Here is a 21,097-nt window from a genome sequence, read left to right as displayed (position 1 = left end):
TATTTATATTTAAACCTATTTTTAGATTATTTCGCCCCCCCCCTTTTAGTATGTTGGCCGATTTTGGTGGGATGGGGAGGTGGCGATGGCATCAATCCCGCCCCCCCTCCACCACCATAAACTTTCGAGTGGGGGGGGGCGGTCCAATTTATTTGTAGAAATTACAGCTTGGTAACAGAATCAATTAAATATCTATATAATTATTATTAAAACTTGTTATTGATATTTAAACCGATCTTTATATTATGTCGTTTCACTGTTATGGGTAGGGTGGGGCGGCGAATACATCTACTGCCCTTCCCACCTAAACCCTTTGAGTGGGGGGCGGTCTAATTTTATTTAGAAATCATAGTTTTTGATCAAAATTAGTTGAATTACTATATAATTTTTATATTATATCGCTACACTTCTGGTATCTTAGCTGATTCGGTGAGGTGGGGGGGGGCGATTGCTTCTACTGCCCTCCCCACTCTAGCCCTCTGAGAGGGGTGGGGGACTGGTCCTATTTTTATGGTGAAATCATAGTTTGTGAACAAAATTAGTTGAATATAATCTAAGATACATATTGATGTTTTAACCCATTTGTATATTATGTCACACACACATTATTCAAAAGGTCCTTTTTAATAGGATGATCGGTTGTATTTGCGCCCCTACAGCCCCCACCCCCTGGATCCGCCAGTGCTCCAAAGTTCTGGATCCGCTAGTGTGCCAGTCCAGACATTAACTTTTGTGATAGCAAAGGGGACGTCACTGCCATATTTATCTCCCTGTGTTTCAGAAGATGTGAAACTTTCTCTACTACAGTTATTCTAGATTCTATTTGTTTTTTTTTTCCTCGTGTTTTCGAATATCTCGTGCCTTGTATTATAAAGCTAACAACGTGAAAGCAAAACACCTAAACCATAGACTTATATATATATATAGGCCTACTGCCTAAACTTTCCTGTAGGAAGGGAACACAAGTTTAAGGAACACGAACTTGTCCTTTATATGTAGGTTAGTTTAGCGTTGCTGTAATTCCTAGGTATGTAGGAAAATAAGCCGCACGATCTGAAAGCTCCATGAACAGTGAGCACGTCCGCAACGCAATGCCTGAAGGTGAGTAGAGGCAGTCAGTGAAACATAGGTAGGACAGCAGTACTAAAAACATAGATCTGATATTCCAGTGATTGGAAAATTGTGTTTATTTATTTATTTTTTTTTAAACTTTATATCACATATGGATATCATCTCATCACATGTGCGTTTGTGTATGTGAGTATGGTTTTTTTAAATTGTGTAGTTGTGAAGTAAGGAAACAATTATTTCTCTCAACAATAATACATTATTTACTCTCATTTATCATCTTCTCGGTGACCTAATTATGTAATGAAACCTTTATCAAGAGCAATGAAGTCCATCCAAAACAGATCATCGAATGACAGAAGACATAGGTCATAGGGCGTACGCGGACTGCAATTGATGCGTGACATTCACCACGCCTAATCCCATCACAAATAGTTACGCTTTTTTTTTCTTGTGCTCAATCCTGGCTCATTGCTTCTGACCTGACTGCTACACATACCTAGCACACGTGAATACGCATTGAATATGTAGGTCAGTGTGGTTCATTCTTATTACGTAGGAGGACTAGGTGTTGCTCACTCGTCAGGTAATACCTTTAGCTAGTTTTCGTAAATTAAAAAAAATCAATTAATGCCAAGTAACGAGGCTAGAGATAACACAAAGTAACAAGGCTAGAGATAACACAAAGTAACGATGCTAGAGACAAGACAAAGTAACGATGTTAGAGACAAGACAAAGTAACGATGTTAGAGACAAGACAAAGTAACGAGGCTAGAGATAACACGAAGTAACGATGTTAGAGACAAGACAAAGTAACGATGTTAGAGACAAGACAAAGTAACGATGTTAGAGACAAGACAAAGTAACGAGGCTAGAGATAACACGAAGTAACGATGTTAGAGACAAGACAAAGTAACGATGTTAGAGACAAGACAAAGTAACGAGGCTAGAGATAACACGAAGTAACGATGTTAGAGACAAGACAAAGTAACGATGTTAGAGACAAGACAAAGTAACGATGTTAGAGACAAGACAAAGTAACGATGCTACAGATAAGACAAAGTAACGATGCTAGAGATAACACGAAGTAACGGTGTTAGAGACAAGACAAAGTAACGATGTTAGAGATAAGACAAAGTAACGATGCTAGAGATAACACGAAGTAACGATGCTAGAGACAAGACAAAGTAACGATGCTACAGATAAGACAAAGTAACGATGCTAGAGATAACACGAAGTAACGATGTTAGAGACAAGACAAAGTAACGATGTTAGAGACAAGACAAAGTAACGATGCTAGAGATAACACGAAGTAACGATGTTAGAGACAAGACAAAGTAACGATGCTAGAGATAACACGAAGTAACGATGTTAGAGACAAGACAAAGTAACGATGCTAGAGATAACACGAAGTAACGATGTTAGAGACAAGACAAAGTAACGATGCTAGAGATAACACGAAGTAACGATGTTAGAGACAAGACAAAGTAACGATGTTAGAGACAAGACAAAGTAACGATGCTAGAGATAACACGAAGTAACGATGCTAGAGATAACACAAAGTAACGATGTTAGAGATAAGACAAAGTAACGATGCTAGAGACAAGACAAAGTAACGATGCTAGAGATAACACAAAGTAACGATGCTAGAGATAACACAAAGTAACGAGGCTAGGGATAAGACAAAGTAACGATGTTAGAGATAACACAAAGTAACGATGCTAGAGACAAGACAAAGTAACGAGGCTAGAGATAAGACAAATTAACGATGTTAGAGATAACACAAAGTAACGATGTTAGAGATAAGACAAAGTAACGATGCTAGAGACAAGACAAAGTAACGATGCTAGAGATAACACAAAGTAACGATGCTAGAGATAACACAAAGTAACGAGGCTAGGGATAAGACAAAGTAACGATGTTAGAGATAACACAAAGTAACGATGCTAGAGATAACACGAAGTAACGATGGTAGAGATAACACAAAGTAACGATGCTAGAGATAACACAAAGTAACGAGGCTAGAGGTAAGACGAAGCGACTCTCAATTAAACACTCAGATTTGCACTTATTTGTGATGTGACTGTTTCGGGTTACATTGAAGCAGCTTATCTGGCATATAAATGTAATCGCATCTGTTGTTTTCTGTCACCTATTGCTAGATACTAAGTGGATATAGATCCAGTTGCCCTCAGATATTCATTCTGTCAGACGCAAGAGAAGTTAAAGCCCTTTGATCGCCCATCATGTTCTATGAAGCCTATTAAGTAAAAGGGAGTGTGGGGGATGGGGGTAGTGTTAGCTAGCATTTGTTTCCTAATAGATTATGTCTACTGTTTATGAAAGAATATTTGAACAATAGACCTTTTGTTAAAAAAAAAACGATTTTATCCCCTAAGTATCCATTAAAAAAAAGCGATTAAAAGAAATAAGTTGGAGTAAGACCCAAGCATACGCTGTTAAATTAACTTTTATTAAACTTTTATGCTCGTAAAAACATTTTTTAGCTTCCATATTTCCGCTCCAACCCCACCTCGTAGGCCTATTTATTTTTTAACTCCAATCCAAAACGAGCTTCTGTACCTGGGAAAATAGGAAGGTGTATAGGGCCTAAAGCTCTATGGGTGTGAGCTGACCATTTTTGTTTTTAAATCAAGGTCGTGTTTTGACCTATTTAATCATGCCCCACGTTAGACTCACCGAAGAATAACCAACTGTCACTGTGCACAGTGGTTCTGGAAGTAACCTACAACACGTGTAACACTTTTGCCCGGTAAGATATAACCCTGTTAGCGATGAGGCAGACACAAGAGTTCACTATTTTACTTTTCATCTGCTATCAATGGTGAGCGTTCTGACGTACGCCATTCGGGAGTAGAAGAAGAAAAAAAAAAAGAAAAGTGACTTTGGTTGGGACATGCATGCTGTTTTTTTATCGTTACTTTATTGTACTATCCACAGCTATAATGTTCAGACAGCATCACGGAAATATGCAAATCACTTCAATATTTGTTAAATGTGTTTATTGCTATATAAAAGCTTTAATGCAATCCCGTTGTTTATTTATTATCAGAAGTTGTTATACATATGAGAACATTTGGCACGCCTTTTTCCGTGTGAACCCCATTTAAAACTGCTAAAACCGGTATTTGGTCTATAAGTCCTTTAATACAATCACAACAAACTCATATCTTCTGAAACATAAAACATCTAATTGTTTTGAATCAATCCAAAAATTAACTTATTAGTTAATCAATTAGTTCTCATGAATTAATTTTGTTTTATATAGTAGAAAGTGAGCTAAACCCTGCCGTTTTCAGATAAATGGGCAGTAATTAGCGGTTCTTTCCCCTCGATAAACTTTTTTTTTTAAAGTTATCTTTTTTCTTTTTCTTGTTTAAATTTAAATCTAAGCGTATTTTGGGTTAACAAAATGTCGCTGTAAATCTTCGTGTGTGGAACTATGAAACTATAGGTAAACTATAAACTATCAATGACTACAATCTTATCTTCTGTCCTATAGAGAGCTCATTTAAAGCCTGATTGACTGCCATCACTCACACCTAATGTACGCATTCTCGTGAACACAGAAACAAAGAAATAAACAAAGTGATAGCAACAACTGATTGCCACACACACTCACACAGTGTATCACTATTGAATAACATTATTTGACCAATAACAAATATTATATAGGCTATTGACGTTACAACAAAAAAATGTATGTCTCTTTTTTATATCCCAAGTACATTCTAAATAAGTCTTTTAAGTATTTTATTTTAAATGGTAAACATATTTGTATGAAGAAAAAAGTTTGCATATTTAATTTAAAAAACAAAATGGTTCGCTTTCAGAAGACCAAAAGGTGCCGTTGAACCTATTTTTTAGTACGCCATTTTAATAGCGTTTTTATTATATGAGATGTAAACGTGAGGAATGGACAGACTACACAAAACCAATAGTGGGTTTTTCACCTCTCGAAGGCGCTATAAAATGGGAAATAGAGCCAAAATGTTTTTAAAAAAGTGATTTAAAAATTTCAGGAGTAGGAATAACGACGCATTGTGATTTACGACAGTGATTCGGCATTTATTTAAAGCAAACACACCATTTCTTTCTTATGGCTTTTTTTTTCTCTCTCTTTTTCATTCTCTTTGTCTATCTCTCTGTATATCTCTCTCAGTTTTCTCGTTCACTGACTCTCTCTCACTGAGTCAATTAGTCTCATCTGCCTCCATTTTTTTTAAATGTATTGTTTCGGATACATTGAAGTTGTTATTTTAGCACCCTGATCATGGTGCACAAGATGTGCCTTTCGTAGACAAGGTTTGTGACATCTGGTCCAAGTTGAGTCATCAGCTAAGTTCACCTGATGTCCCACATCTGGTTTGTGTTGTATAGATACACACATTTTTTTATTGAAGAGAGAACATATACATTTTATCTTTGCACACAGCATAAGATTCTGCCCTATCGGTTTGCTGATTACTGTACTCTGTGAGGTTCTGAATTGTAAAGATGCTGAGTCGTGTACACTTCTTCGTGGTGTAGGCTGATGAAGCAATATATATGTAAAAGTAAGAGCCCCTTTCAGACCTTGCGATCTGTGGGTCAGATAATGTATAGTTCATCTGTTTCAGTGACCCACGGTTGACGAGGGTGTCATGTGGCCAGCACAACGACCAACCGCCTTTGATTTTCCCCAATTAATGTCAGATACTCATAGAGTTAGGTAGACTCAGTGGCGCCCTAAAAAATCCCTAAATTTAAAATTCCAGTCTTCAGCGGTATTCGAACCCGACTGTATGTGTAAGAAGGAGCTTTTTTTAAATTTTTGTTTTGTTGTTATTTTTTTAACTACAGATCGTCAAGAACCGATAACCCAATTGTACAAGTGAACATAAAGTTTATTCGCAACAACGGGGTGATGTCAAGGTTTTATCTAACTTTGATATCTTTCTGACAGAGGCGTATCTATCTTTTGTTGTGTATAGATCCTAGGCCTAGGGTTAGGTGTGAAGACATTTGAAACAAAGATGTTGTGCTTCTATAACATCAGACTTTCATTGCGCTCAGAACCATGTGATTTCAAACTCATGTGTTATTTATAGTGTTGGTGCAGAGGGAATACATAGATTGGGAGGGAGAGAAAGAGAGATAAGTGGGAGAGGAGGAAAAGAGGGAAGGAGCGAGAGAGATAGAAAAGATTAAGTGCTCTTTTTTTTAAGGGAAAGATTTAAAAAAAAAAAAAAGGAAATATGTAGAATAATTAAAACTTTTTTAATGAAAATTTGCTGGTTTAAAATAGAAAAAACAACAATGGCTAAATTGTTTCCGAAGAATATTACACGCATTTTTAAAGAAAAACAGAGACAGAGAGTGAAAAAAAGAGAACTATGTCATAAATACTATCCTTTTTTTGTTTAACGAAAGCTATCAAATTATTCAGATTGGTCTAACTTTAAGCAAATGTTATAATGGATGTAGACAAGTCTTATATTATTATAATGGATGTAATTTATTTATTTATTTATTTTTTAAATATTTCTACAAAATATCCAGATTACAGACCTAAATATTTGTTTGTTTAAAAATTTAGTTCTGATTCAGATTTTTGAAATGGAGAGACTCTCGTAAAGGATAACAACTTTTAGAACTCGATGTAGACTCTAGATAGTTGTCGGAGAGCCAGGTATACTACAAATTCTGGAGTCAAGAACAAACAAAAATTAGACCTAGTTAGGCTATTTTCATAAATACATTGAATGAATTATCTAAATTATTGAAACTACAAGATGGTGGACCGTGAGAGTCATATCTGTTGCCTTCTTGTCAATCTTTGAGAAAAATAACATTTTGACAAGATGGCGGTATCAACCGGAATATCTGATGAGCTGATCTGTTCCATTTGTTTGGATTTATTCAACACACCCATCTTACTGCCATGTGCACACACCTTCTGCAAGCAATGTCTGATTAACGTCTCGGAGAGATCCACGCTGAGACGGCAACAGAGCTCTCAGGGAGGTGGATCTGAAGAGAAGCTCCCGCCAACTATTTTCTGCCCCAATTGTCGTTTAGAAGTGAAGCTGGGGCTGGAAGGCATCAACGGCCTCCCCAGGAACACGTCGCTGGCGAACATCATTCTTAGCGTGAAGGAGAGCAGGCCCGCTGAGACGCTCCTCTGCGAGGTCTGCGACAACGATCCCGCCAGAGTCGCGTCCAAGATTTGCGCCGACTGCTCTTTGACGTATTGCCTTTCTTGCTTCCGGCAGTTGCATCCAATGAGAGGTACTTTAAAATATCACGTGATCAAGGACCCGGGCAGGTCTGCGATGCCCGTGTCGAGATGTTTGTCGCCAGTGTTTGATTCAAAGTCGTCCAGGTTGACCCCAGCAAAAGACAGTTATGGCACAGACACAGAGTCCGGAGATGAGAGTGGAACTTACGCAAATCAGGTAAGAATTAATCTCTCTCTCTCTCTCTCTCTCTCTCTCTCTCTCTCTCTCTCTATATATATATATATATATATATATATATATATATATATATATATATATATATATATATATATATATATATATATATATATATCATGGGTGTAGCCAGGATTTTTTTCGGGGGGGGGGGGGGTTTGGGGGGGGCACATAATCTTTATTGCATTCTGACCCTTCATTCTTTCGGAAGACGTTTATTGTGCCCTAGAATAGGTTCTTCCATGAGTTAGTGGAACAATTGTAGATTCCCCGCCAATACTAACAAGGGGGTCTGGGGGAGCGCTAGGAGTTCCCCCAGCGCGGAGCTTCGCCAAGCACTATTTCTGGTATTGAAAGCCAACAAAATGCATATTCTGAGGTATCTACAGTGCATTTTCATGCTATTAAAAAGTTTTATTTCAAAAACCTAATGTGCTATTCTTACTGACTTAGACCCTACCGCGCCGTTCGGAGCATTTGACGTCAAGCTGTTTCCATAAAAATCTGTCACTGGTAATATCTGAAGCCTCTTCCCACCTGCCATGAGGACCTCAATGAATGAGTGGCGTCATGTTGTACTAGGATATCATTGCAACTCTTCTTATGCGTAATTCATTTTGTCGGAGAACATGTCCCGCAAACTTCATGCGTCGCTCTGTCACAATCTTACTAAAGGGTCGACTCCCAGTTCGGCATAGGATTTCCTTGATTTAAACCCAATCTCTATAACTGACTACTAAAATCTGTCTTAGCCATCTTTGTTGAGCCACATTTAGTGTTTTTCAATTTCGGCAGATGACTATTCACTACAGTTTATTAAGGGAGCCCTGCCACTGGTAAAATGTGTAACCACTCTTGAATACGCTCTTGGAATTAAGTGACTGTAGTTTGCTTTAGATTTTATATCGAAAAGAGAAGTTTTATCGTCAAAATCATCTGTTGGGGGTTTTCCACCTGAAAATGCTCTGTAGGGGGATCTTAACCTCAAAACCATCTGGAGGGGTTTTAAACTTTAAACAAACGCCATCTGTAGAAGAGGGGTTTAAACTCAAAACCCCCGATTGGATTGGCTACGCTCAAATAATTTTAGTGTGTAATTTGCTTTTTTTTTTATATTGAAGAGGTATTTTTAGCATTAAACCCCTCTGAATGGGGGTTTAAACTCAAAACCCCTTTTGGCAACGCTCATAGCATTTTGAGTGCGTAATTTGCTTTTTTTCTTACACTGAAGATTTATTTTTTAGCCTCAAACCCTCTGGCGGGGGGTTTAAACTCAAAACCCCTTTGGCTGCGTTCATAGATTTTAGTGTGAGTAATTTGCTTTTATTTATATTGAAGAGGTACTTTTTAGCTTAAAACTCCACTGGAGGGGAGTTTAAACTCAAAACCCCTTTGACTACACTCAAAACATTTTGAGTGTATAATTTGCTTTGTTTTTATTATTAAAGAGGTATTTTTTACCTTCAAACCCCGCTGAAGTGGGGTTTAAACTAAAAACTAAGTCGAAACCCATTTAGCTACGCTCATAACATTTTGAGTGAGTAATTAACTTTTTTTTATATTGAAGAGGGGGTTTATCGTAAATTTTGGAGGGGGTTTTAAAATCAAAATCTCCCTTAACTGTGCTCTTGGAATTAGGGGATTTTCGTTTGCATTTTTGTTTTGTTTTATAGAAGAGGGGGGGGGGTTAACTGCAAAAACCCCAAGTAGGGGGTTTAAAACTCAAAACCCCTAGTAGGGGGTTTTAAACTCAAAACCCCTGGTAGGGTTTTTTTAAACTCGATCCCCCCTGGTAGGGGGTTTTAAACTCGATCACCCCTGGTAGGGGGGTTTAAACTCAAAACCCCCTGGTAAGGGGTTTTAAACTCAAAACCCCATTGGTTGTGCTGGGGCAATTGAATTTTTAGTATTAAAATATCACCTAAAATAAACAAAATCAAAGCAAAAAATCATTCACTAAATTCCGATCCCCCCCCCCCAAGGGGGGGGGATTTCATTTCGGGGGGGGGGGGGGTTTGAACCCCAAACCCCCCCCTGGCTACGCCCATATATATATATATGTATGTGTATGTGTGTGTGTGTGTGTGTGTGTGTGTGTGAGAGAGAGAGAGAGTGTCACCACAACCATTATCAGCTGGATTGAGTATTTAGTTTTCCTATTAGTCGGTGAACCATTTGTCAATGAAACGTTTGTCGAGACCCCGTTTTAGGTGTTGTAAATTAGTTCCACAGGTGATGCACAGTGTTATTTGGGACAACGAATCACCAAGGTGATGTTCTCATGCCATGCCATGGTGACTCCGTTTTCTCTCTCCTATAATTGGGCTAACTCACAAAGCTAAAAATTAAAAAAAGATCATTTAGAGAAACGGATCTCAATTCCTTTTGATCGCTATCTCAAAGTACAAATCTTGAATTTTGGTATGTTTTGTTTCTTATTCTTCTAAAAATCTAATATATATATTAATATTTAAGGAAACTGGTCAACACTTTGTACATTTGTAGGCATAACAGTAGAGAAAAGCTTGGGAGAAAATATGTATACATTACTCTTTTATTGCCATTGTTAGTCATGGGGGAAACACTATTCGTTGTGTTTCTTCAAACTGTTAGTAGACTTTCTTTTATGTTGTTAAAATGTGGCAACTATCTAGCAGCAGGGCCGGATTTAAAGGAGTGCAGGCGGCGCAACTGCCCCGGGGACTCCACAAGAGAGAGAAAATATATCGAATTCGACGGGTCAGAAACTTCTCTATTTTTTTTTATACAATATACTTTTTTCACATTTTTATCGACAATATTTTTGTATTTTACATTGGCGACATTGTCGTGGTTAAGAATAATAGAATAGTTAAGAATAGTTAGAAAAGCCAGTTCCGGATTTACGCCAGTGCGTCAACCCAGGGGCTAATCCTCCACAAACTTACTAAAATATGCGTATTAATTATTTTTGCTTGAAGAAGGAAACTTAAATTAAATGTACCATTACTCTATTTCTTTCTACTAAAATATGGTTTGCTTTTAGATATAGGACTATTATTATTAAGCAAGCATCTGGTTGCATGCGGCCTCAGAACGAGACAGCTGGAGGTCACTCACAAAGGCCGCGGCATACACATTTGAGACTAAAAGAAAATCCGCTGCCGAGGACAGACGCAGAAAATCGAAATCGACCACCTGCGGACAATGGTTATGCTTGCCCTGGATGTGACAAAATATGTAGGTAACTGTTAGGGCTGCGCATTCCTCACTGATCTTTGGACTCGAAGACAAGCCTTATTAATATTATGATTAAAAAGTGCATTTTTCTTAAAGCTTTCTTAAAAGTGTTGGTGCCTCCACAAAAATCCTTCCCCCGGGGCATCCACTTACTTAAATTCGCCCCTTCTCAGCAGTTACCCCATTCAGACGTTAGGTTGCTTTCACTACACAGTTTGACGTAAGAAGAAAAAAAAAGCATGGATAGGAGCGGTCGCATTAAAGCGTGACGGTAAAATTTACTAAAATGGATGTCCAGCGCTTTGAAACAACCGTGTCTTGAGACTGAACTTCCGGCACACCTGGACAAAATAATGTATACTAGTCGACACACGGCGTAGCATACGCCGCTATTTTGAAGGGCCGGCCTTAAGGCACTGCAACCTATGCGACCGCAGTGGGCCTCCTGATTTACTAGGAGCTCCTGGAAATCTCCTGAAATTGCAAAATATACGAAAAAGTCCTGGAAATCTCCGGAAGTTATTAAAATCTTTTGAAAACTCATAAAAATCTCCTGAAATTTGGACAAAATTGCCATTCAATATGGAAAACGCCAATCCTACGTGCGTTTAAAAAAAAAAGGCATTATACAATACCAGTAATTATGGAGTCTGGTGAAAGAAGCTTCTCGCGCCTCAAACTAATGAAGTATTACTTGAGGTAAACAATTCTCGAAGATAGATTGAGACATTTGGTAATTCTTGCTACTGAGCGTAATCTATGTAGGAAACATAATTTTTATGATATACTGTATGACTTCGCTACACGCAAGGCTCGTAAAGAATGAATAAAATGCAAAGACGAATATTTATTTTCTAATACTCTTAATTTCCACTTATTATCCGTATCCCTACCCAAAATGAGCTCTGCGCAATCCGTTTCGCATAGGGTCTCGCAATGGTTAAGTCTGGTCCTGCTATTTAGTTACTGGTGAATACAGAGAAGATAGCTTGTACTCCCCCCCCCCCACCTGACCTCTTTTTTTTTCGCCGCAAAATTTACGTGGGGTGACTCTAGTCCAACTTGCAGAAATAAGAGTTATATTTCCATGACTTGTTGGTGGTGTCAGGAATGGCTAGGCCATGAAGAGAATTATATATAGGGTCTATAGATGACTGAATGCATGCTTTCACAATAGAAAGATTTTAGTCGAATGGCCATGAGAGATATAAATTAATCATAAAGCAATAATTTGTTTACGATTCATTTTACCAAACACAATACAAAAAAGTATCTAGATACGGCACGGCAAAATCCCACCCATTATGAAAGCTACAAGACACGACCAAAACAATTTCAGTTTTCACGGATAATCAAAACCGTAGAGTGTAAATGCTGCCTTACAAGGCCTATATGATTATTTGCAATAAGCACTAATGTTAATGCCTCTTCATATATATAGGCTATATATATATATACATATATATTTTTTCCTCAGGATAAAGTTGAGAGCATTCGGCGTCAAATTAAAAACAAGAAAAAAGAATTAAACAATGCAATGAAGACTGTACAAAATTTGCTGAAGACTGTAGAGGTAATCCACACTAATACAGATGTCATTATAATTTTAAGACACTACGCTACTTTCCGATTTGTCATATATAGATACACCAGCGGCAGCTCATGTAGGCCTAATGCATTTTAACACCTTGATAAGGAAAGGGATATTATGATGATTAGTTGAACAGTCTTTCTGTCAGTCAAACCACATTTCAGTATGTTACAAGCCTACTCTCTGGAACCCACATTGTTATTTTTTAAAATGAAATAATAAGAGGAACAGGTAGAAGTGGTTGAGGGAAAATGGCGGGGGGGGGGGGAGGTATCGGGAAACCAGTACATAATTATAGATTACAGACGTACATTATTACCCCCCCCCCCGAAAAAAAAGGACCTTCTACACATTTCATGTGTCAATCTAGTCATGCATGTTAATCAATGACAACTCTGCTAGGTCGTTGGTTTTCCTGTCTGTTTCAAGCAACCCATTCCATTTCTCTAATGGCACTAGGGAAGAAGGAGCACTTACATGAATTTGTTCTAGTGTATGGAATAAGAAATGTGCCTCTGTCTTTGTGTCCTTCTGAGCATTTCATGAAGTTGTTATTTTTTCATTGTAAATTATGGTTCAGGGTTAGGGTTACGAAGTGTAGTGTTTATACCGCTAGATGCAGAACTTTTTGATGCATTATCAAACTTTACATATGTGGACACGCACGAATAGATAGGCCCTACTTATTATAAGGCACACAATTTGTTCTCCGGATTGCATTTTAAAACCATGATTGATTTTGACATCCAGTTTGTACCTGATCCTTTGTAAAATTCGGATTAAAAACAAAACCAATACATAATAGGATAGGGCTTATAAAAAATTGGACTGTTTGGAGTAGGCCTACTCATGGAACTATACTAATGGAACAACAGCTCCTAGTTTTTACTAGGGGAGTGCCGTCGCGCATCATTTTCACGCATGGTGCAATATGGAGAAATTCAGGAGGATGCAAAAGAAGAAATTTACTCCTCCAGTCACTTGGACTGACCTTCAATGAGAGTGAAACTTTCCTACGCTTTATTTTATTAGATCTCTAAAAACTTCATCCATTTTCTCACAATGTTTTGTGATTTATAAAATTTTCCTGAATAAGGGATCGTCACAAAAGTTATTTTTTTAAGGCCACCCCATTAAAATAGCTGTTTTCAGTATTTTCACATTTGGGTATTTTACACAAAATCTGGATTTTTTTTTATGTACATTAAATCATTATCATCTGTCCCGCGTAACTAAATCCTCCACTTTTCCCGGTCACCAATGTTCTTAACAAGAGAGAGAGGCTGGTCCATTATTTGCGTAGTCCAGCCAGCTTTTCTTCTGACAAACTTTTTTCGTTTATTCTCTTAAAGGATATTTTTTTTTAAAGTTAGTCTTACAAAATACAATTCCAAACCAACTCATGCAGTTAGCGTCTTTTCACAGTATTGAGGAGTCATCCTTTTTGCCAGCCAGAGTGTTAATTGGCAAAAGTAAAAAATTCATTATTTTAATTTTTTTAGTAAATATTCACAACTATATCTTTTATATAATAATATATTTTTTTAATAATAATATCTTTTATATAGACATGTTTTAATAGATCTAATAAATGATTAACGCGGCCCTACCAATATGGGTATATTAATACTTAAATCTGGGTATTTTAAATTTCGAATGCGCATTTTTAAAAAACCGAACTTATCTATAGATCTCTTATATCTAGAATAATCTAGATCTACAATACCCAGACTTAGACTATGGTTCTAGATCTATTTAAAAGATATTTTTTTAAAAATAACTCAACAGATCTAATAAAGTCATGATTTCCTCTCTATTTTCTCTAGATCTAGACCATACATGAGGTCAATATGAATTTTTATAGATCTAGTCTACGTCTAGAACTCTAGATCTATCTATCATGACTATAGTTGACTATAGACTATAGTCTATAGACTGTATTATACTGTAACTGTATTACTAGTATTATATTAGTGTATAGTGACGGTAATTATAGTCACTATAATCAATAGTGTATTGCCTGTAGATCTAGTACCTGTACTAATATTAGTAGATGTAGATCTATAATAATAATACTTTTTAATAGTAGAAAGTAGATTTATAATCTATCAATTCTATCAGGTCTATCTAATCTAGATCTAAATCTAGACTTCACTTTCACATCACATGATTATTGATACAGACAGTGAATGAAACGAATGCAGTGATTATATTATAGTTTATACTGACTTATAGCTCTACCAGTTGATTATCATCATCTGAGGTCATCTCGAATAATAATCTAGACTAGTATGTCAATGTCTCTATTAAAATAATTAATATCATCAGCTATATATCATTTTAAATATTAAAATAGTAGACATAGATTTCTATATTATAAATAGATAAATACAAACTTTAGAAATGATTGATTTTATTTTTAATTGATCAGCCTTCTAAACTAGATCTAGCATCTCTAGCTAGACTCTAACCTGTAGTTTGTAGATCTTGGAATTGGATCGAAATTCACCTTCCTAAATTGTCTCTAAAGTCTGTAGCTGATTTTAGAGGCCCAACGAGGCAAGAGTCTATTACTATTAGTACTCTGTCTCTTGATCTATCTAGTAGGCCTACTTAGCTAGTGCATTAGCCTTAGCCATAGTGTAGTCAAATCTTGACAACTAGTCTTCTAGAATAATTAGATCTAGATCCAGTTTAGATTTGGAATATAAAAATATTTACTAGCTAAAATTCTAAATCTACTGATCTATACTTAATATTTTAGATATTATATGACATCTACAAAAATTATTATTAAGATATAATTATAGAATCTAGACTAGTTATTTATGTACATAAAATATATAAATAAAATATAAAATTTATGCAGGCCTAGATCCCATAAATTTATAATTGATCCAGATCTATCAGTAAAAGTTACCTTCGATGGGAAGTTTTACCCAATCTAATCTATACAAGACAATTTATAATCCATGCCTCGCCTACACCCCATACATTAAATAATAGTTCCCATTCCATGCCATGCCCAGACCCATGAGTTCATGAAATAATAAATGATGTGGTGTCAAGTTGGATCTATCCCCTGAAATTCAGCTTTTTAATATAAAACTCTCATATCTAGTTAATTATTTGCTATGACACTCTGATCAACTTGGACTTGTGTGATACATATATGTTTCTTATCAGATTTAATGAATGAAGTTTTGGTGCATTTTAAGGCTACAAAAGTATCATCAGGTGCATTCTAACCATTGGTATTTTTCCTGGCAACATTTCTATTCTAGTCTGTGATAAATTATAAATTTAAAAAAATGTTTGTAATGTTTCAGTTATTAACAAGTAGAACCATGCCAACCAGTTCTGATGATGTACCAGAATGGCTCAAGGATCATACTTATACTATTTCTACTCTCTGGGCAGACATTAATAATATTGGCATCCATTCAATATTTATTGTAAGTACTACTATACAATTTTTATTTTAGTTATCTAAAAGATATTTTATGAAGTGTGATTTTCATGGTCAAGCAACATCCAAATATCGGGGATGGAATTTAACATTTTTCTCTAGTTTTTTTTTATAACACTCTTAAGCAAATTCATCTTTCATGAATGCCTAATATACTTGGCTGTTGTGCAGGCCATTCCTTTACAATAAACTGTTAGATGAAATTAAGCAAAATTATGTCTGATAATTTGTATGTTTGATACAACAATGTATTCAATTTAATAATATTATTTTTTTAATTTTAATGTTTTCAAAAGAAATTAGCCATTATGCCTAATTGTATAATTACAGTTATGTTTGGAAATGCAAGAAAAAGGCATGCATTCCTGACAAGTCAATGATTGGTTGCACCTCTTAAAGGTAAGGTACTGCAATTTTTCCCTATGCACTTTTCTCATAAGCTGAAGTACTTGTATTTTTGAAAAACTAGTTTTCCATGAAAATGTAAATCATAATGTATGTAATAGTTGCTTTTAGATGAGTGCAATGTCCATCAAATTAACTGAATATCTGCCTTCACCTTTAGTAATAATTCATAACTATTAAGGTCAGGGCCATGTCTACACATTAACACAGTAGCTCCTTTTAGGTACAGACTATTTTTAGAATAGCAAAATTATATAATTATACTTAATAACATATATACGTTTAGCATGGTCAACACATATGTCACACATATTTTTATTTTTTTAAAATCCTTTTATTTATTTTTATAACTAGATAACTTTCTGTTATGAGAAAAGATGAGATTCTTGGACTCCTGCATAGCACCACCAGAAAGGAAAATCCCATCATGTTGCAAAATAAAAGTCTTGGACCAATTTTAATTTAAGATATATATATTATACTGTAAGCTCTATACATATTTATGTATATCCTGTCATTCAGCCAACAGGTTTGGATTTAGTATTTCTTTAAATCTGTTTGATATTGTACTTGAAAACTATTAATCTGAGCCCCATTAAAACAATAGGGAGTGCAGTGAATGAGTGGTAAAGCACTTGGCTTCTGAACTGAGGGTTCCTGGGTTCAATTAAGACTGGGATTTTCAATTTCAGAATTCAAAAGGCTAGGGATACATGGCAATAGTAAGGAATAAGTAAAGGCAGTTTGGGGATCCATGGCTGAATGGTTAAGTCATGGGTTTGAATCTCTGTGAAGACTCGGGTTAAAATTTTTTTAGATTTTTGGCCCCTAAGTCCACCTAACTCTAATGGGTAGCTGACTTTTGTTTTGGAAAGTAAAGATGGTTGGTTGTTGTGCTGGCCACATGATGCACTGGCCAAAGAATCAAATGACCTTAACATCATCTGCCCTATAGATTGTGACGTCTGAAATGGGATTTTTTTTCAAAAGGTGGTTGGTTGTTGTGCTGGGTACATGACACCCTCGCTAACCATGGGGCACAGAAACTGATAAACTTTATATCATCTGCCCCATAGATTGCAAGATATATAAGGGAAATTTTACTTTTTAAAAATTAAAATAAGAATCTATCAAAAGTAAACATAAAATATGGTGCATTCTCCTTAAAACTAAAACCTGGTGCGAAGGTTTAAAATGTTGGCAAAAAAAAGCAACATCATATATTCTTAATTCCCTTTGCAAAACTTACTGAGAAGAACATGCATGTTGTTCCCTCATAATTTTCTTGACAGAGGAAATCTTGTTTATATTAGATTTGAATTAAGCAAATTAAGAAAATAATTATAATCATTATTTCAAATGGTTGTATCTAAACCTTATGAATTATTTTTCCGTTATAAGTATATTGAGATTAATGGATAATCATGAAATTGTAAAATAATTGCTGCTATCATTCCATTGACTAAAGAACCATAATTTATTTTTTTTTTTTTAAATTAATTTCAAAATGATTTTTTTCAAGCATAGAGTTCACATAGATCTTGAGTGAATTTTTTTTTTATTTGACTAATGCTTCAATTTTATTGTATCATATTAGTTGTTAATTTTTATTACCCAGAATATTTAAAAAATGAGTACACTATTTTCATGTAATGCTCAAAATACACCATAATCTTTAGGCCATACAGATTTGTATAAATTAACTTGTTTAAATACATTGTAAATGTATACAGTTGGAATAAGAATAAAGTTTTTCTGTAGACAATTATTGTTCAAGATTTGTTGATGCTCCTGCTTAATCAATTATATATACAGGTCATTAGTTTTAACACGTCTGATAATAAATGACAGTACAAGTTAGTGAATGAAAATTTGTCATTATTTCAGCTGCTTTAGTCCTACATCAATGTGAGGTACCAGTACTTTGATTGTGTCATATAACAATTTAAAGCAACATTTTGAAATGAATAGTCTGTAGAATTGACAGTAAATACATTTAAGTGATGGGCTGTGATCTGCTTGAATTGGGAGCTGATCATGTATTGAATTTGTGTTTTTGATCTTTACTTCAAGTAAATGTTAATGAGCAATTAATTTTTAATGAATAAATAATTTAAAAATAAATACAAAAGAACCATAAACATCTACTTTAGTTTAATAATTTTTTTTCAGCAGAACAGAATTTCCAACTTTGCATTCTTAAAATAAAATATAATTTATTTAGAGTAGAGTCAGAACACAAAATCATAGTTTTAAAATATTAAGTAAATTAAGCTAAGCTGTGATCTCTTATAAACATTTGTATATAGACTATACACAATTTAATTATTATTTTTCATCAAATTGCAGGAACTACTACATGTACTTATGCCTATTTGACAATAAAAAACCATAGTCAATGAAATAGTAATACTAGTAAATGAGATAAAAGTAAATTTAATATCATCAATGCTATTGAAGCCACACTTGTTTTTTTTTTATCTTGTTTGGTGGACTGCAATTAAAGTTGCTATTAATTTCACTGATCATCTTAGCTGAAATGCCAGTGTCGTCTCTTTGAATCCTAAGCTTATTTTCTTGGTAACTGAAAGTCCAGATATTTGGAGTTTCATTTTAAGCACCTATACTTTCCGAAATGGCATTCCGATAGGCTAAACCATTTGCCTAACATGTCATATGCACGTAAAGAGGTACCACAGAAATGCTTAGGCGCCAACTTACTTTAACTGACATAGAATAAGAGAGCACCTGGTTGCATACAGCTTCAGAACGAGACAGCAGGAGGTCACTTACAAAGGTGTGGTATACACCAATGAAAATTAATTGCCGAGGGTAGATGGCAAAAAAAAAAAAAACTGATTCTACCACAGGTGGACAATGGTTATGCCTGTGCTCAGTGTGGCATAATATGTAGGTCACAGCTGGGGCTGAGTAGCCTCTGGAAACAGCATTCCTCATAAGTCTTAGGAATCAAAGACAAGCCTATCATTTTTGTAGCATAGTTTGTAGCTTCTGTAAATGCATGAAATGCCGACACAAGTCCTCTGTGAGTTTGATGGATTATAAACATCTTACTTCTTTGCCTTATATTAAATGGTCCTTCTCTCTGTTCCTCTAGGTACTTGCATTTATCTAAATATCATTGATATATCGTAACATGTCATCAAAATAAAAGCTAGAATCTCTGCAACTCGTTTACAAGTCAGAAGTCATCAATAACACTTGCCATTTAAAAAATAACAATTTAGATTAGTCAAATCAGTGACTGATTATTCGATTCATTTAGGCATTTTAGGCCTATAAATTTTTTATTTGAATATATAATGATCCTTTACACTTTGTGACTTTACTAGTATACTTTGGAGTAGACTTGTTGAGCTAAAGTCGGAAGTACACATTGAGTTTTACTGTGATCTACTAGATTACTAGATCTAGATGTCTATTATATTAAATATATAAGTAGAGAGAGTATCTCATCAATAGTATCTGTCATATCGTGATCAGTAGGCGGCTGCAGGTTTATAGATCTATTCCATGACAAAAACCCTGGCTTGATTTAGATCTACTGGTCTAGACATCTAGATCTAACTAGAATTAAACTAGAAAACTGAATTAGAGAAGTAGCTTTCTGGATCTAGAACCAGAATCTATATTATTAATATTAGATCTAGTTGCGTCGAACGCTTAATTTTTGGTTGTTGTTTTTAATAAATACACATAAAATACATTGTATTTTGGCAATAAAAATACCCAGTTTGTAGTCCAGTAATTCTAATAATTAATTAATGAATGACTATCAGTATTTGTTTTAGATCTATCAGATTCATATGACTATGACTTATTATTTATACTTATTTTGTATCATTCGTCCAAGAAAATCTAGCTCTAGATCTATTTCATTTTAGATTAGGCTATAGTTGTTTTTTTTTGTCATTTTATTTAGGCTACAATATTACCGAGATGAACTTTTTCTTTGTTTCCCACGAGACGTGTATGCCTATAGCCTAGTCCTTTCGATAATAATAATAATAAAAAAAACGATTAGAAATGCGTAGCTTGGAGTGTCAAAACTGTATTAGGCCTCCTATTTTTATTTTTATTTCGTGCAATTTAGTATATCATAACAAATACGCATTTAGAGGAACGGTAGACAGGTCTTCAACCAGATTTAGTGTAAATAAACCAAACACAGAAACACTGAAAGATTGTATTTTCGGAATTTAGATTCTATTTTTTTGAAAAAATGTGGCATTTTATAGGGTGGTCGAAAAAAAAAAACTTTTGTGACGATCTCTTATTCGGGAAAATTTTATCTATTATATCAGATAGTCAGAAAATGGATGAAGTTTTTACACATCTAATCAAATAGAGCGTACGAAAGTTTTACACCCATTGCAAGGGACTGACGGAGTAAATCTCTTCTTTGGCATCATCATGGATTTCTCCACATTGCACCATGCGCAAAAATGATGCGCGACGGCACTTCGACTCTCTTTGGCTTTGTAAAAAACTCGAAGCTGGTGTTCCATTAGTATAGTTCCATGGCCTACTTTTATATTTTTCATTCGAAATAATTACTAAGAAAAAGTCAAACGTAGTACACTGTTATCGCAATACAATTCTATCTACACAAGGCCTACTATGATGAGTTATTTGTAACTTATTTTAATCATATGTTGGCCTACTAGATCTAGATCTACAGAGTCGACATATCTTATGTTATGTGATGTTGGCAAAAAGAAATGATCTGAATACTTGAATGTAGATCTATATATATTCTAGATCTAGAACTCGACTAGTCCATTGACTTGAGCTGCTGTTTAGTTGTCTTGCCCTAGGATATGTGACTATAATGTCCTGCAAATCTCA

General features: G+C 35.2%; 1 protein-coding gene and 1 long non-coding RNA gene across 10 annotated transcripts in view; both read left to right on the top strand.

Annotated features, from left to right (window-relative positions):
* The first annotated feature begins 759 nt into the window (after positions 1 to 759).
* The window catches only part of LOC106057684 (tripartite motif-containing protein 3-like), a 30,809-nt gene continuing 10,471 nt past the window's right edge, over positions 760 to 21,097 (top strand). Inside the window, exons 1-3 of one of the 8 annotated variants that reach the window (XM_056016238.1) lie at positions 760 to 1,101; positions 6,668 to 7,526; positions 12,241 to 12,336. In XM_056016238.1, the coding sequence (XP_055872213.1) occupies positions 6,933 to 7,526; positions 12,241 to 12,336 (690 nt within the window). In that variant the 5' untranslated portion in view covers positions 760 to 1,101; positions 6,668 to 6,932. The other 7 variants (XM_056016239.1, XM_056016241.1, XM_056016237.1 and 4 more) reach the window with 7 other exon arrangements.
* Positions 14,350 to 17,888, top strand: LOC129923739 (uncharacterized). 2 transcript variants are annotated; one of them, XR_008775721.1, is made up of 4 exons: positions 14,350 to 14,643; positions 15,684 to 15,809; positions 16,154 to 16,222; positions 16,583 to 17,888. It is a non-coding gene; the product is annotated as an uncharacterized LOC129923739 (long non-coding RNA). The 2 variants fall into 2 exon arrangements; XR_008775720.1 differs by lacking the exon at positions 14,350 to 14,643 and having other exon boundaries at positions 14,800 to 15,809; positions 16,583 to 17,887.

Source organism: Biomphalaria glabrata, chromosome 17 (genome assembly GCF_947242115.1).
Source record: "Biomphalaria glabrata chromosome 17, xgBioGlab47.1, whole genome shotgun sequence".
NCBI classification, from domain to species: Eukaryota; Metazoa; Mollusca; class Gastropoda; family Planorbidae; genus Biomphalaria; species Biomphalaria glabrata.
This window is presented reverse-complemented; position numbering and strand designations above follow the sequence as displayed.